The sequence below is a fragment of the Pseudopipra pipra genome, chromosome 25 (assembly GCF_036250125.1).
Source record: "Pseudopipra pipra isolate bDixPip1 chromosome 25, bDixPip1.hap1, whole genome shotgun sequence".
NCBI classification, from domain to species: Eukaryota; Metazoa; Chordata; class Aves; order Passeriformes; family Pipridae; genus Pseudopipra; species Pseudopipra pipra.
This window is the reverse complement of record NC_087573.1, coordinates 3999321-4014911: the sequence shown is the minus strand read 5'-3', so window position 1 is coordinate 4014911 and position 15591 is coordinate 3999321. Positions and strand designations below refer to the sequence as shown.

At 57.3% G+C, this 15591-nt stretch overlaps 1 protein-coding gene across 5 annotated transcripts; it reads left to right on the top strand.

Moving 5' to 3' along the window:
• Positions 1-783: 783 nt before the first annotated feature.
• On the top strand, positions 784-14987 carry SLC16A1 (solute carrier family 16 member 1). 5 transcript variants are annotated; one of them, XM_064636013.1, is made up of 5 exons: positions 784-873; positions 9500-9757; positions 12715-12858; positions 13312-14160; positions 14578-14987. In XM_064636013.1, exons 2-5 carry the CDS (start codon positions 9541-9543, stop codon positions 14859-14861), a joined length of 1494 nt encoding a protein of 497 aa, XP_064492083.1. In that variant the 5' UTR covers positions 784-873; positions 9500-9540; the 3' UTR covers positions 14862-14987. The 5 variants fall into 5 exon arrangements, with proteins under 5 accessions (XP_064492083.1, XP_064492082.1, XP_064492084.1 ...); XM_064636012.1 differs by lacking the exon at positions 784-873 and adding an exon at positions 1183-1317; XM_064636014.1 differs by lacking the exon at positions 784-873 and adding an exon at positions 1225-1390.
• The last annotated feature ends 604 nt before the right edge of the window (positions 14988-15591 follow it).

The following is a 15591-nucleotide window of genomic DNA, read 5'->3' as shown; positions in this document are numbered from 1 at the left end:
CACAAAAGCACAGCCAGTGACCACAAAAGTGGGGCAAGGAGCCCCAAGAGTGGAGCCAAGGCTCACAAGAGTGGGACCAGGTAGCACAGGAACAGGGCCAGGACTCCAGGAGTGGGGCCAGGACCTCTGTGAGCAGGGCCAGTACCCCCTGTAGTGGGGCCAGGACCCCAAAAGCAGGGCCAGGACCCCCTGTAGTGGGGCCAGGACCCCTGGGACTGCATCCAGGGCCCTGGAGACTGGAGCCAGGACTCAAGGAGTGGGGACAGGACCTCAGTGAGAAGGGCCAGGACCCCGCAGGAGCAGGGCCAGGACCCCCGAGAGTGGGGCCAGGAGCCCCCAGGAGTGGGGCCAGAACCCCTGGAAGCAGAGCCAGGAACCCCTGTAGTGCAGCCAGGTCTCCCGGGAACGAAGCCAGGATCCCTGGGATCAGGGCCAGGACCCCCGGGAGCGGTGAAGCGGCCGGGCCCAGCAGTGGGGGAGCAAGGGGCACCCCTCGTTCCTGACCCCACGCCGAGTCACCCCGTGGGACAAGTTTCAGGGAAGTCCCGCTCTGCCGGTTAAAGTCGCGGCCGCATCCGGCCCGGCCTCCCGGCACACCCGGTCCCGGTCCTCGGTCCCGCCGGCACCGGAGGCCCCGCACGGGCCGGGCCCCGCGTGGCCGGGGCGGTACGTGCCGGGGCTCACGGCCGGGCCCGCCGGTGGCGGGGCCGGGCAGGGGTCGGGGGCGGGGTGGGGGGGCCCGGCGGGGCGCACGTGGCGCGGGGGGGCGGCGCTCGGCGGGGCCCGTCCCGCTCCCGCCCCCGGGGCCCCTCCGCCCCTTATAGCGGCGGGGGCGGGGGCGCCCGCACTCGGCGGCGGTGGCGGCACCCGCAGGTAGGGCCCGGCCGGCCCACGTGGCGCGGCGGGACGGGGACGGGCGGGCGCGGGGTTGGGACCCCCCTCCTCCGGCTGCGGGAACCCCCCCAGCCCATGGCTCCTGGAGCCTCCCCCGGCTGCTGAAGCGCTCCGGCGGCTCCGCGCTGCCCGGGGCCGGTGAGGGTCCCGCGCCGTTGCCGGGGCTCGCGGCCGCCGCCGTGGCCGTTCGGTTCGCTGGCGGGTCGGTTACGCCGCGGCGGTTCTGCCCGCGTTGGATCCGCCGGTCCGGCCCCCCCCCCGGCTCCCTCAGACCCCCGGGAGGGGGGGAAGCCGTGTTTTTGTCCCCGCTCCGGGGTGGCCGCGTGGTGAAGGTCCTACACGCGCCCTGCCCCGACCGCCCCCGCTCCTCCTTCAGCGGCAGCAGCGCCTCGGGGTCGGGGATCCCCCCACGCCCTTCTCCCGGTGACCGGCGGGGCCCGGGCCTGGGGGTGGCTGGCGGTGGCCTTGGGGGTCCTGGGTTGCCCAGCTGCCCTAGGTGGAGTTTCCTTGCCCCAGAGGGGGTTTCCCTGGGCCGGGGAGGGGGGTCTCTGCCCCGGGGGCTCCTTGTCCCGTCCCCCCCCCCCCCCAGCGGGGCCGGGCCCAGCCCCTCAGGCCGCTCCCCGGGCGCCTCCGCGGGACGGTCCCCGCGCCATTTGAGGGTGCTCGATAAGCGCTCGGGGTGCAGGGAAGGGGCGATTACTGCGTGTGTCTGGCGGCTGATAAAGGCAGGGAAGGCCCGGCAGCCGCGTGGGAACCGTGTCCTGCGGCTGGGGGTGAGTTTAGGGCTCTGGGGTGCCCCCCGTCCCCATGGGGAGCGCTCCCGGAGCCCTCAGCCCCTGGCTGGGCTCCGCATCGCTCACACCAGCCCCGGGCGGCTCCTCTGGGCAGGTGCTCGGAGCTGGACCTCGGGCGCTCGAGGCCGGCCGGGTGGTTGATCGGCCCGGGTCCCTCAGCGCCGCGATCCGCTGCTGGGGTTCGCGGGAGGGACTGCGGGGCTCCGGCCCCGGGAAAGGCGCCTTTAACGCCTGTTTCTGCTTTGCTCAGGGAGGAGGAGAAGGAAGCGGTGAGGTCCCGACGGTGCCACAGGTGTGCGGGTGGGCTGTCACTCGGCCGCTGAGGTGTTGCAGGAATCGGCAGCGGGAAGGTCGGACCCTTGGAACTCGCTGGTGGCTGGTGGTCGCTCACACTCGCTCCTTAACGAGGGGCTGTCGAAACGCTCCCCGAGCTGGCACCTACTTGCTCTGGTTGAAGCCCAGTGGCCTCTGGCAGGTGTTTGCTGGCCCCAGAATGAGATGTTTGGGGAGCTGCGTGCGGCTGGGCTCCAGATGTGCTGTTGGGCTGCTTTGCCCGGGGTGGGTGTCCTGGCTTGGGGCAGAGCCCCCAGATGTGTCACAAAAGGATGAGCAGTGCTGGAGGGTTTGGAAGCTGACCTGAGGAAAAGGGATGAGGGTGAACAAGAGGATCAGAAGAAAATTGTGGGTCACTTGTAGCTGCAGGAGGAGAGGTGGGATTTGTGTCCTTCCCTGGGACAGCAAATGTTCTGAGTGCTTCAGAACCCTTTCTGCAGGCTCACACCCTGCCGTGCGAGAGCAGGCCCTTTGCACCAGGGTTTCTCATGTTCTCTCTCATGTGCTTTAAGTTCCTTCTGAGGAAAAAGATGGATTTTCTTAGTTGCATCACAAGAAACCAGGTCTAATGATTCTGGTTTTGTGCCTTTCTGTGAGCCTTAAGCCTTTTTGTGGTGCACAGGCATCCCATTTTCATGCTAAGTGAGGTAATTTAGTGCTGGCTGATTCTCCTGGGTGTTTTTGCTCTGAGATTTCCTTGGCTGTGTCTGTAAGGGAAGGAGCAGGGCTGAGAAATGGGCCAGGGGAGAGAAAAGCTGGGATGTGCTGGGTGTGGAGAAACCCCCTGAGCTCCTGTTTGGTAGCTTTGTGGGAAGGGGCTTTCTCAGTCTTAGATGAATTGCTGGGGTGAGTGATCTCAGTTTGCACAGGCAAACCTCCCTGCCCCAAAGTCGTGGGGGTGCCTGTGCCTGTCCTGGCCCCTCAAGGAGGTATGAAGCATCCTTCCCTTCCAGGAGGTGTTCCCTACAAAAGGTGTGAATGGTCGCATGTGCTTTCTTTTGGCTCTTACTTTGCACGGTTGGCCTGATTTATCTGGCAGCTAAGGTGGAAAATACCCAGTGACTTTCATGCTGTCATTTTATATCTCCTTTATGAGGAGTTGAAAAGCCGCACGTAGGCTCGGGGAGGCGAGGTGCATGTCATTAAGTGCTATAGTGCAAATCTATTGTTGCACTTTTATGGCCTTTCCTATTTCCTTCTCTGGAATCAGCCTGTAACAGTGACTGTAAGAAGGTGGGAGCCTCTCACCGGCTGACTCACTTTCAAGCGTGCCCTTAGAGCCGCTGCAGTGTAGTTGCAGTTGTACTGTAGCCAAAGAAAATCCGTGTGGAGCTGTAGTTAGTTGCTGAAACCACAATCACCCGCGTGCTACTGGTGTGACCTCCTCTCCCACCTCCTTGCAGGTGCTGCCTTGGTCCTCAGTGTGAGTCTCCCACCTCCTTCCTGGTGCTCCCTCATCCCTGGTTTGAGGGCTCAGAGGCAACAATCATGTGGGAGCAAAGCTCAGGCTCCTGCTCTTAGGGGAGAGACAGTTCTGTTTGGACAGTGATAACTGTGACTTTTTGGGGGTTTGCAGCCCCCTGCTCTGCCGAGACACCAGGAGCTGTCCCTGGCTGGCAGTGTGGGTGTCTGATGAAAGAATGCCGGTGCTATTCCGTACCACATTTTTCTCATTCTGAGGATTTCCTGGCGGGCACAGGGTGTTCTGGGAGCGTTCCTGAGCACTGCTGGTGCGGGGAGGATCAGCTCTGTGTCCTGGCAGAGCACGACTCATGCTCGGGGTGGGACTGTGAGACCACATACAGGGGCTGAGCACCTCCTGTCCCCTCCTGAGACTGGGGGACTTGGCTGGCAGCCGGTGCTGTGGGAATCCTTTTCTCTAGGAATATGGGCACAGTTAGAGAAGGGGATCTGCGTGCTGTGCCTGGAGCTGAAGCCAGTGTGAGCCCAGAGGACACGCAAGAGCTGCTGCACATAATGTTCTTGTAACCAGCCTGGCCACAGGGTTTTGGGTCAGACTGCTCTGGGAGAGCTGTGGCCACAGCCAGGCTCTGGTGTAGAAATAAGCTAGGCTTTCGACTTGGGCTTGTTGGTAGCTTGCTTAAGCTTGACTTCATGCTGGAGTAAGATGCTTGGTCCTTGCTCAGGCAAGCTGAGCCCAACTGCTGCGAACAACCAGGCATGACATCCCTGGATGGGAGCTCCTCTGGTGGGCAGAAATAGCTGCTCGCTCGATGTGGTTGGTTGTTTTTCCCCAAAGCTGCTGATAAACCATCCCAAAATCTCACTTTGCAGGGCAGCTCACAGCCTTTCACAGCCTATGCTACTCTGGGGAGCATTTTGGAGGTCAGAAGGCTGTGTTTGCCGGAGAGAACCGTGGTGAGTGTCCAGGGAAGGTCCGTGGTGAGTGTCCAGGAAGGTCCATGGCAGGTGTCCAGGGAAGGTCCATGGTCCTGCCCGGCAGGGTGAGCAAGATGATCTGTGTCTCTGCAGGCCAGGGCTCGTGCTGGCGGTGGAGCTGGAGGAGGGCAGCTGCCAATGCCGTGCCCCGTGGCGTCTGTCTGTCTGTCTGTGTGTTGGGCCGGCAGACCAGGGCACGTCTGGGGGTGCACTGACCATCCCTGGTGGGGAGAGACACTGAGCGGGCCCGGCTGCTTCTGGCCTAAACCTTGAGCCTGCCTGTGCGGGCAGCCGGCCTGGAGCAAGCCCTGCCCGTGCTGCTGACCTCACCTCACCCCGGCAGCGAGGGCTGGGGCTGAGCGGGGCCTCAATCGACCATTGTCTTGGTGCAGAGCCCTTGGAAGCGCCGGGGAGTCACGTAGGCCATGTGCTGCCAGGTTAAACCCCGGCCGTGGGGGCTCGCTGGAATTACAGCTCTGCGCTTAATGCCCTAAACCCGCTTAAAACCGGTGAAAGTGGTGTCTCATTAGCTCCTGACAATCTTGATTTCGTCTTGTTTCTGGCCAGAAAAGGGCCAAATTTGAAGCTATAAAGCGTTATTGGCTGTGGACACCTTCATTTCCCCAGCATGAGATGTCAGTTTAGTTTCAGGGACCAGAAAGGGATGCCAGGAGTCTGCCAGCTCCCAGCGTTGGACAAATGTCCCATGGGATGTTTATGGCCCTGTGCTGAGCGCTGGAAGAGCCTGTTGTGGTGAGCTGGGCTTGGGAGGTTCTGCTGGGAGCGGTAGATATGTGTCAGGCTCTCCTTTGGCTTGTGCTTTGGGATGGGGCTGTTGAGAACAGGCTCCTGGGGACCAGTGTCTCTGCTGGGGGCTTGCGGGAGGAGTACCCCCAGGGAGTGGGATCTGTGCTGCTGGTAAGGGGCAGCTTTGTGCCCATCCTGCCTTGTTTCAGTGTTGGCATTCCCAGGCCAAAGGCTGGGTCTAAATGACAAAGGCACAAGGAGCCCAAATGGCCTCTGTATAGCTGGGACATCCCTGGACTTCTTTTTGCCGTGGAGATCCCACTCCAGACATTGCTACATCCTGCTCTGGAGCTGGGAGAGTGCAGAGGAGCAGAAGGCAGGGAGCAGAGAGAGCAGGGCTGGGATGAGTCAGTGTGGACTTCACACCTACCAAGGTGTGCCGGGTGAGCTTCTGCCGGCAGTGGCACAAACCTGCATGGACACTGGGATAGGGGTGGGCTGTGGGAGCAGGAGCTGGGGCTCCCTGGCTGCCCTGCTCCGTGGGAGCAGGAGCTGGGGCTCCCTGGCTGCCCTGCTCCGTGGGAGCAGGAGCTGGGGCTCCCTGGCTGCCCTGCTCCGTGGGAGCAGGAGCTGGGGCTCCCTGGCTGCCCTGCTCCGTGGGAGCAGGAGCTGGGGCTCCCTGGCTGCCCTGCTTCAGGTCCCAGGCACTCTGAGCATGGGAAAGGCTTTGTGAGTTTACACAGCAGCAGATGCCTGAGTGTATGCCCTGAGCAGGGAAGCTTTGAGCTGGAGGGATGTGCGAGCAGAGGCAGAGGTGTGTTGTGCTCAGGCACAGCCCCTCTGTGGGTGGGGGACGTCCTTCTTCCTCTGACCCCAAAAAGGAGTGGTGTGAGGTCACTTTCATAAAGGCTTTGCCCCAGAAATACTTTGCGGCATTTGCAGTGCTTTATAAATGTGAGCCTCTGTCTTTCTGTGCTGGAGTCCTGCCAATCCAGGCTTTGAAAAGCGCAGCAATTTGCTGCATTATGTAACTAAAAAGTCTTGAAATCATCCTGTTCCAGGCCCCTTTGGAGAAGGGATAACAGTGCCTGTGCGTGGGACCTCGGAGATGGAAGGGCTTTAGTCTCCTGTGGGATCTGTTTCGAGGTGATACCGTCCTCGTTGCCTCCATTCCTGCTCTCGATATCGCTGTGCAGAGGAGGGTGGCTGTAGGCTACCCATTCCTGTGGATTAGTCAGGACTTCAGCAGGGAGCAGATGTGATACTCACACTCATTACTTGGTCTCATCAGTCTTAATTACTGCAAATACGGTTATTTTATTTCCTAATAGGGCAAACTGTAGCTGGCTGCCTGGCAGCTGTGAATTTGATTTCCAAACACGTCTTACACGTTGCAGCTCTTCCAAAACAGAGCTGGAAATGTCATAACTATGTTCTGAGTGTTTTTTTTTTTTTCCTTTTTGCAAAGGGGAGGAATCTTTCCAATTAGGCTGCCTGCCTTACATGTGCTTTGTTTTCTTTTTCCCTCGCTCCTTTGAAACTATTTCTGTGTGGAGGCAAGGAGGAAATCAGCAAGAAGCCTTAATGCAGTTGAGAATGAGCTTTCTAAAACTGGTTTTTCTTAATAAGGATTTTCAATGAGTCAGGGAAAAGTGTTGTGGCATGCAGAACTCCCCATGTAAACCCTCTGGCGTCAGGCTTTGGGAATCTTGCTTCATGGTCTCAAAACCTTGTTCAGCTGAAGGTTTTTCATTGTGCCTCAGCAATGCAAGAGAGGTCATGTCTAACCCGCCAGAGGCCTTTTATTTTACAGAGAGATGCCACCTCAGCACCCACAGGAGGAGGAATGCTGCTTGCAGGGGAAGAACAAATAGGTGAACCAAGCCACAGTCATTCCTGAGCAGTTGAGCTCCTCGGGAGCAGTGGTAGAATTAAACCAGTGTATGTGTCTCAGGAGCAAAAGGGAAAAATCCCCAACACCTCATCTGCACCCCGCCAGCCTTTGCCTTGGATGGCTTTTATTGCCTGTAGTTTTAATTAGTGCTCACAAGTAGATTGTTTTCCGTGCTGGGAGTTTTTATAGCCAACACCTGGTAGTTTCAGCTTTTAAAAAAACGTTTTGGATAAATCAGTGTGGTTGGATGAGGCTTTAAGGTTCACTGAAGGCCATGAAAGCTCAATGTGACTCAAAGCAAGAGGTGGTGGGAACTCCAGTGTGGGGAGGGGATGTTCAGCAATTCCTGGTGCTCATGGTGGGTGGACTGCTCCATGTCCGGAGAGGCTGGAGTGCATCAGGAGCCTCTGGCACTTCCCTCCCTGACTGCTGGTGCCAGGTGGGTGCCCACAGATGTGTTGGCTCAAGGATCTGCCTGCAGCCAGATCCCAATGTGGGTCAAGCTATCCCTGCAAGTCCCAGAGAGGAAATCAGAGGAAAAAGTCTGTGGCTCCCGGGCATAGTTCAGCTGTGGCCGTGCCAGGGGCAGCGTCTTGTCAATGATTCCTTTGTTGGAGCGGCGGGTGGCTCGGAGCTGCTCGTGATGGTCATGTGTCACACTGGCCAGGATGCCGGAAAATACCCTGCCAGCGAGAAACCAGTGTCTGGGTCGGGCTAAACCAGTCTTAGCAGCTTATGGAATCCGGCCTCCCGTGCTTTGCTTCCTCTCGCCTCGCGTGGGTCCTCCGGGGCATCACCTGAGCACGGCCAGGTGTCGGGTGGCTCTGGCAAACCCGGTGCTGTATCAGGTAACTGCTGCTGGTGCCTCCGGTGCCAGGTGGGAGCGGGGTCTCCCCGTGGCTCTGGGCTGTGCTTTGGGTGGGACACCCTGATCCCGGCCTTGGATGTGCGTCGGAGTTACATGGAGCGAGTGAGAAGGCAGGCGCCCGCAGTGCTGTGGTGTGTGCCCAGGGGACGTGCCAGGTAGATGCTGGCATGTCAACAGCCGTGGATGAGGATGAGATGGTAATCGCCGCGGGCCGGGGCGGATTCGTGCTATAAATAGGAGGCTGCACCTCTCAGAGCCAGCACCACGCTGCTTTGAAGTTGTCGCTGTGCCTGGTGTGACTCGATGAGCTCTCTGGCTCCAAGGTGGCTTTTTCTCAGCAGCAAGCTGCAGAGTGAGGGGTGGGCTCTGGTGAAGGAGCCCAGTGTCCCCTCCTTGGCTGATGGTGCTTAATACGGGCAAGGTGATCTCTGGCTGGGGAGGGCCGTGGTGCATCAGAAAGTGTCTTCTAAAACCCCTGGGGGTACACAGGAGTTCTGGGGTTGGTGGTGATTCCTGTTGCTTTGCATGTTGTGACCCACGTTTGTGAGCAGCTGCCCTGGTTGTGGTTCCTCCCGGGATGGCTCATGCTGCTCTCTGCTGCTGGAGCAGCCTTGGTTTGGAGGAGCTGTGCCTCCGGGGTGTGATCCAGCTGTGCAGCAGCTGCAGCGTGGGCCTGTTTATGAGCAGCCCGACCCTGCTGGCCTCTGGATCGCTCCCAGTCAGCCTCTCCCTGCTCAGCCTCTCCAAGGGGATTCCACACTTGAGCAAGACTGTGTGACATTTCCCCGTTTATTTTGTTCTGTAATCCCTTCTGGTTTCATCTTTTTAGGTGAATTGTTTTTTACGCTTTGGTGCTTTGTGAAACTCGCCTTTCAGTTGGGGAGAGGGGTTTGGATGCAGCTGGGTCAGGAGATGCCCTGGCAGGGCCAAGTCCCCTGGGAATCAGGCTCTGCTGGGGCTGCTCCCTGTGGATCCACCTCCCCCTTCCCTGGCAGCATACAGGAGCCTTCCCTGGTCACTGCTCAGGCTAAGTTTAGCTGCAGGCCCTGACCTTTAGGGATGATGGGTGTGCTGTGACACCTGACTGCTCTTTAGCAGTCCTGGCCCATGTGTGGGGACTTATTTCAGTCACTGTGCCTGCAGTCGATAACCTGGGTGTGCTGCTCCTGCTCCAGGTGGCCTAGGGCTTCCTGGGATATTGAAGTGCTGAGGTTTCCTGGAGATGCTGTGGGGGCTCTGCTCACGCAGATGAGCCCTGGCTGCTGCTGTCCCAGACACTGCCTGGCCTTTCCAGTGTAGGTCAGGGTGTCATATCTTAGATTTGACCCTTACAAATACATACTATCCAGGGCTCTTAAAGGCCAGCTGCAATCCGAGCGTGTGTTTTGGGGTGGCCCAGTGCGCTGGTGACCCTCAAGTGCTCCCAACCCTCAGATCAGCTCTCCTGGAGGTGGTGGGGGCACTGGTGCTGTGCCAGCCTTGGGAGCAGGGCTCGAGCTGTGCAGTTGCGTGCCAGGAGCAGGGATGCAGCGTCTGCTCTCAGCTGAGGCAACACTTTGTCCCTTGCAGATCTTTGAACCCCAACTGAGTCGTCGCCAACTTGGTTCAAGATGCCACCGCCCGTCGGAGGCCCCGTGGGATACACCCCTCCTGAAGGAGGATGGGGATGGGCCGTGGTCGTCGGAGCCTTCATCTCCATTGGATTTTCCTATGCCTTCCCCAAGTCCATCACCGTGTTCTTCAAAGAGATTGAGGTCATCTTCAATGCATCCAGCAGCAAAGTCTCCTGGATCTCGTCCATCATGCTGGCTGTTATGTATGCAGGAGGTAAGCGGGCTGGAGGCAGCAGTGCTTGTGCTCCTGTGTCACAGCACAGGATGCTGCTCTGCTGCTGGGGCTGGTGATGCCCACCTGGCCATAGTGAAACAACCAAAACTTTGCTAAAAGTTGGAATTCTCTCCTTATGTGAGAGCAAAACCTCCCTTAATGAGTTTTCTTGAAAGAAGTTGCTCAGAAAGTTCTATTTAGTGCCCAGAATGCAAAAACCGGGTTAATCTGTCCTCCTCTGCAAAGCCGTAAGTAAAATCTTTCCGGGGAATTATGACTTGTGTAATTCTGCCCTTGTCCTTGTTACAGTGGGCTATGGACTCTGTGTCTGCTCCCAGCACCCTCCTGAAGGCCAGGGAGCTGCTGTGCCATGTGTGGGAGCCTCACTCCCAGGGGCACTTTTCTTTTAGATAAGACATTGATTTTTTTTTTTTTTATTATTTTTAAATTCAGCGTACAGTGGGTCTGTCTAGGGATTTGTCCCCATTTTCTGGTGAGCTCAGCTGTGCTTGGAGTGCACTGAAGCCTCGTGCTGCCTTTTCCTCCTTGCTGGTGCCGAGCAGTGTCGTGAGCAGCTTGTGCTGTTTGAGGATGGCAATGTGCACTGGAAGTACAGAGGCATGAGCAGAATAAGGCAAACCCACTTAAACTGAAGCAGCTCCCCTCCCCTGCCCTTCAGCAACTGCCTTTTGAAGGCTTTTAATCCCCCAGCCGTGTGCTTTATGCTTGTCTTTAATGGGTGGAGGAGCAAGCAGGGCGCTCCTGGTCTCCAGACCCTGGGGTCTTGTACCCACCTGCAAACACGGCCTTGTGCTGGGCTGAAAGAAGCTCTTACTGGGAGCCTGCTGTTGTGGCCACTTCAGAGGCAAATGGGAGCTTGTCCTGCTGCCATCCCCAGCTGGCGAGGTGCCCGCGGCCTCGCTGCGTTTGTGCATCCAAAGGAGCTGACGTCAGCTCCCGGCTGAGCACGAGGCTTTTCCTTTGGAGGGAACAGGCTCTGCTTTGTCCTCGCTCAGCCAGCGAAGCGACCAGCACATTTCCCTGCTCCGATGTTATAACAAGCTTGTAAACCGTGTAACTGCCTTAATGAGACCCAATCTGGGCCATTCCTCCTCTCCTAATAGCTCAGAGCTGGTTCCTCTGGGTGCCCTGAGGGCAGCACTGGCTGGAGCTGCCTCCTCCAGCCCTGGGGTCGTGGTTGTCCCCCTGTCCCCCTCTGTGCACACTGTCACTGTCTTTCCTGCCCCCATTGATCTGTTGCCATTAAATTCCAAGAACTGCTGGTCTTGAACCGCTTGCTCATAGGCTGGTGCCAGGGATGCTAAAAGTACCCCAGACTTGCCCAAGTGCTTTTTTTTCACCCAGAGGGTGGTTGGGCACTGAACAGGCTCCCCAGGGCAGTGGTCACGGCCCCAAGCCTGACAAAACTCAAGGAGCCTTTGGACAACACTCAGGCACATGTTGGGATTTTTGGGGTTTTCCTGAGTGGGGCCAGGAGCTGGACTTCAGTGATCCTTGCTGATCCTTTCCAACTCAGGATTTTCTGTGATTCATCCCCCAGCTGCTGGAGCACAGGAACATCCTCCTGCCCCACTTGTTCCTGCCTGAACCCAGACTCTTTGCAGGGTCTGAATTGCACTGGAGCAATAGGACATCTGGCACTACCCAGCTGGGTAGTTTCCTGCTGGCTGTCCTTGGATCCTGCTGCTCCCTGGCTAGATTTACTGGAGGGGAGGCCATGGGTGCTGTTAGACTCTGTCCAGGGGCATCATGTTTCTGAGTTCAAGGTCCAGTGCTGAGCAAAGTGCTGAATGCTCTGTGGGGAAGCCTGTGGGATTTGGGGTGGTGTGGCACCTCCTGGGTGCTGCTGCTCCCTCTCACGAGACCAGGGCCATGACCCATTCCCATGGGACCACACTGGATGCTGTGGGGCTGGGGGCAACCTCTGCAGCTCCAAGGCCTCTGTAACCTTCTCCAGGCTGTGTTTAAACTGGGCAAAAAGGTCAAGTAGCATCTGAGGATCCATGAACAACATGTTGACAACCTCTCTGTCTGTTAATGGCAAAGCGGGGTCTGTTAATATTCACTGGATGAACATCCAGTCTATTTAAATACCTTTTAGTGTCTGTAGAGCATGCTTGGCATTATCTAATCACTGTTTGCTTTGGATTAAAGCTCCTGATAGTGAAGCACTTGAAAGGGCAATTGGGTCCTGTTTGCCTTAGGGGTAGCAGTGAAAACAGAAGCACCCCTTCTCCTGGGGCAGTGCTGTTCCTCCTGTGAGCCCTGGGAGCTTCACTTGTGCCCACAGAAGATGCTTCCTCACACCTTTGTCTGGTCTTGGTAAGAAACCTCTGGCTGGAGATGAGCAGTTGCTGTGCAGTTGCTTTGCTGCTGAGACCCCAGCCTGTGGCGGGTAGGTGGCTGCAGGCAAGGCAGAGGCCACAGCATGGGGCAGGTGGCTTCACCCTGTCCCAAACCCCTGTTTTTGGGGGCAGCTGGTGCCTAAGCAACTCCTGTTTCAGCCCACAGAAGGCAACTTCCTCAGAGAAATCAAAGTTTTCTGTGGTCTAACCAATTCCTACTCTTGTGGTGGTTTAGATTAGATATTAGGAAGAAATTCTTCCCTGTGCACAGGTTACCCAGAGAAGCTGTGGGTACCCCGTCCCTGGAAGTGTTCAAGGCCAGGTTGGACAGGGCTTGGAGCAACCTGTGGAAGGTGTCCCTGCCCATGGCAAGAAGTTGGAACTAGATGATCTTTAAGATCCCTTCCAACCCAAACCATTCTGTGATTCTCTTATCTCCTCCTGCCCTTACCCCAGTTCCCTCCCTGGGTGAAGCATCACTGTGTGAACGCTGGAACCTTCTGGCAGCCAAACTGCAGTGTACCTGTGTGTGTGTGTCCTGTCTGTCATGCAAAGATAACTCACCTCGGGTGCATTTCCTTTGTCCCCCAGGTCCCATCAGCAGCATCCTGGTGAACAAGTACGGCAGCAGGCCCATCATGATCGCGGGCGGGTGCCTCTCGGGCTGCGGGCTGATCGCAGCCTCCTTCTGCAACACGGTGGAGGAGCTCTACTTCTGTGTTGGGGTCATAGGGGGTAAGTGATGGCTCTGCCCCAGCAGAGCAGCGACAGGAGCATCTTAAACCCAGTGATAATTAAGGAATGTGTATAAACTGGCATAAATTCTGATTTCTGTCGCTGCCTGGTCCCTCCCCAGCCAGCAGCAGGGGCTCACTGCTGCTTGTGCAGTTGGGAAGTTGGTGGTCAGGCACTGGAACAGACTCTCCAGGGCAGTGGTGGAGTCTCCATCCCTGGAAGTGTTTAAGAAGCATGTAGATGTGGCACTGGGGACATGGCTTAGTGGTGGACCTGGTAGTGCTGGGTTAATGGTTGGATTCAATGATCTTAAAAGTCTTTTCCAACCTTAATGATTCCATGATTCTAAGTTGGAAATGGAGCTGTGAAACCCCCACAACTGAAACCCCGCTTGTCCCACCAGCCCTTCTGTGGCTCAGTGCCTGAGTCCTGAGCCCCACATTTCTCTTGCAGGCCTTGGACTCGCCTTCAACTTGAACCCAGCCTTAACCATGATCGGCAAGTACTTCTTCAAGAAGCGTCCCCTGGCCAACGGGCTGGCGATGGCAGGAAGCCCTGTCTTCCTCTCCACCCTGGCGCCTGTCAACCAGATGTTCTTTGGCATATTTGGCTGGCGTGGCAGCTTCCTCATCCTCGGTGGCCTCCTGCTGAACTGCTGTGTGGCCGGATCCCTGATGAGGCCCATAGGTCCCAAGCCAGATCAGAGTAAGGAGGCGCAGCAGGAGGCTGGGAAGGCAGGGAAAAAGGATGATGGTGACACCAGCACAGACCTCATCGATGGCAAGAGCAAGAAAGAGAAGAGCTCGTTCTTCCAGACAATCAACAAGTTCTTGGACCTGTCTCTGTTCACACACAGGGGCTTCCTGCTCTATCTGTCAGGCAATGTGATCATGTTCTTTGGGCTGTTCGCTCCCTTGGTCTTCCTCAGCAATTATGCAAAGAGCAAGAAGATCCCTAGTGAGTCTGCAGCCTTCCTGCTCTCCATCTTGGCCTTCGTGGACATGGTGGCTAGACCTTCCATGGGACTGGTGGCAAACACCAAGTGGATCAGACCTCGCGTCCAGTATTTCTTCGCCATCTCTGTGATTTACAACGGGGTTTGCCACCTCTTGGTCCCCATGTCCACCACCTATGCTGGCTTCTGCATTTATGCTGGATTCTTTGGCTTTGCCTTTGGCTGGCTGAGCTCGATCCTGTTTGAGACCCTGATGGACCTGGTGGGAGCTCAGCGGTTCTCCAGCGCCGTCGGCCTGGTGACCATCGTGGAGTGCTGCCCTGTGCTTCTGGGACCCCCTGTGCTAGGTAAGGGTGTGCTGTGCCTGGGGGACTCACTTGAGGACGTGGTTTAGTGGTGACCACTGTGGTGGTGCTGGGTTGATGGCTGGACTTGATAATCTTAAAGGTCTCTTCCAACCTTAACGGCTCCATGACTCTGGCTGTCCTGCCTGGCCTTGCTGAGCCAGGGCGAGTCTCCGTGAGCAATGGGCAGCCCTTGGCACTGGGGCAGGGGTGAGGAGACCACCCCGGCATCTGAGAGATGGCTGAGGAAGTGGGGGCTGAGCCCCTGGCATGGGGTGGGGGAGCAGGGAATAAAGGAATGCGGGAGAGGTCCTTGCCTGAAGGTGTGGGTGATGGGTTTGGGCTGCTCTTGGCAGCATAACCCAAGAGCTACTCCGGGTTGTGGGGATCTCGCTAAGGTGTCCCCTCTCTGTCCCTCAGGGAGGCTCAATGACATGTATGGTGACTACAAGTACACGTACTGGGCCTGCGGGGTCGTCCTCATCATTGCTGGGATCTACCTCTTCATCGGGATGGGCATCAACTACCGCCTGGTGGCAAAGGAGCAGAAGGCGGAGAAGGCGAAGAAGGAAGGGAAGGAGGAGGAGACCAACGTGGACGAGCCCGAGAAGCCGAAAGAGGCGAACAACGACGTGGCCTCCTCGGCCCCCTCTCCTCAGAAGAGCTCTGAGGATGTTGTCAAAGAGGAGGAGAGCCGCATGTGAGGGACCGGTCTCAATCCCGGAGTGTCAGTCGGGGAAGCGCTGCTGCCCTGGCGGGGCGGCCGGGGCACGGCTCTGCTGGCGCTGGGCGGCCGTGAGAAGTGTTTAAACCAGGTGTTCATTTTTAAACAGGCTCTGAGTTGTCTTTCCATCTGTGTTCAACAAAGGTAACAGGCCTACACATGCAGTATCCTCGTGTGTCAGGGGCAGGGGGGGGTTTTATAGTCTTGGCTTTTTAACAGTAACATGAATGTACTAATATGTGCCTTACAGTCTCCATATCTAGTCAAATCTGGATGAGCCTTAACTCTAAACTGTGCTTTAGCTCTGTATTCTGCTTGGGGTTGGGGAGGGGGGGGGGGCGTATGCGTGTGTTTTGGGGAGTTTTGTTGTTAAAAAGCCATAAAAAGCAGGATACTGGATTTGTTGGAGCACGATGAGCTTCAGGGCCAGCCCTGGATGAATACTGCTTCACACGCTTCTTACCGCAGGCCCTCTGCAGGGGGGGAGAGCCAGGCACGGGGCAAGGTGCTCCTCGACCCCTGTGCCCGGTGCCTCCTGGCTCTGTAGGTGGTCTTTAGGTATGTTTTGAAAACACTTTTTAGCTACTGTAGTTCTTTAAAGTCCCTGTTTTTGTAGCTGTTCTCTCATGGGATATTCAGGTTCAAGAAGGACGGCTGCGGTTCTTGCTGAGCAGCGTTACCCGCTCCGGGGCCATGGCAGCCTGGGTGTG

Coding starts and splice junctions, on each gene's coding strand:
- SLC16A1 (XM_064636013.1), top strand. CDS start 9,541: ATGCCACCGCCCGTCGGAGGCCCCGTGGGATACACCCCTCCTGAAGGA. Junction 12,859..13,311: donor CTGTGTTGGGGTCATAGGGG/GTAAGTGATGGC, acceptor TTTCTCTTGCAG/GCCTTGGACTCGCCTTCAAC. Junction 14,161..14,577: donor TCTGGGACCCCCTGTGCTAG/GTAAGGGTGTGC, acceptor TCTGTCCCTCAG/GGAGGCTCAATGACATGTAT.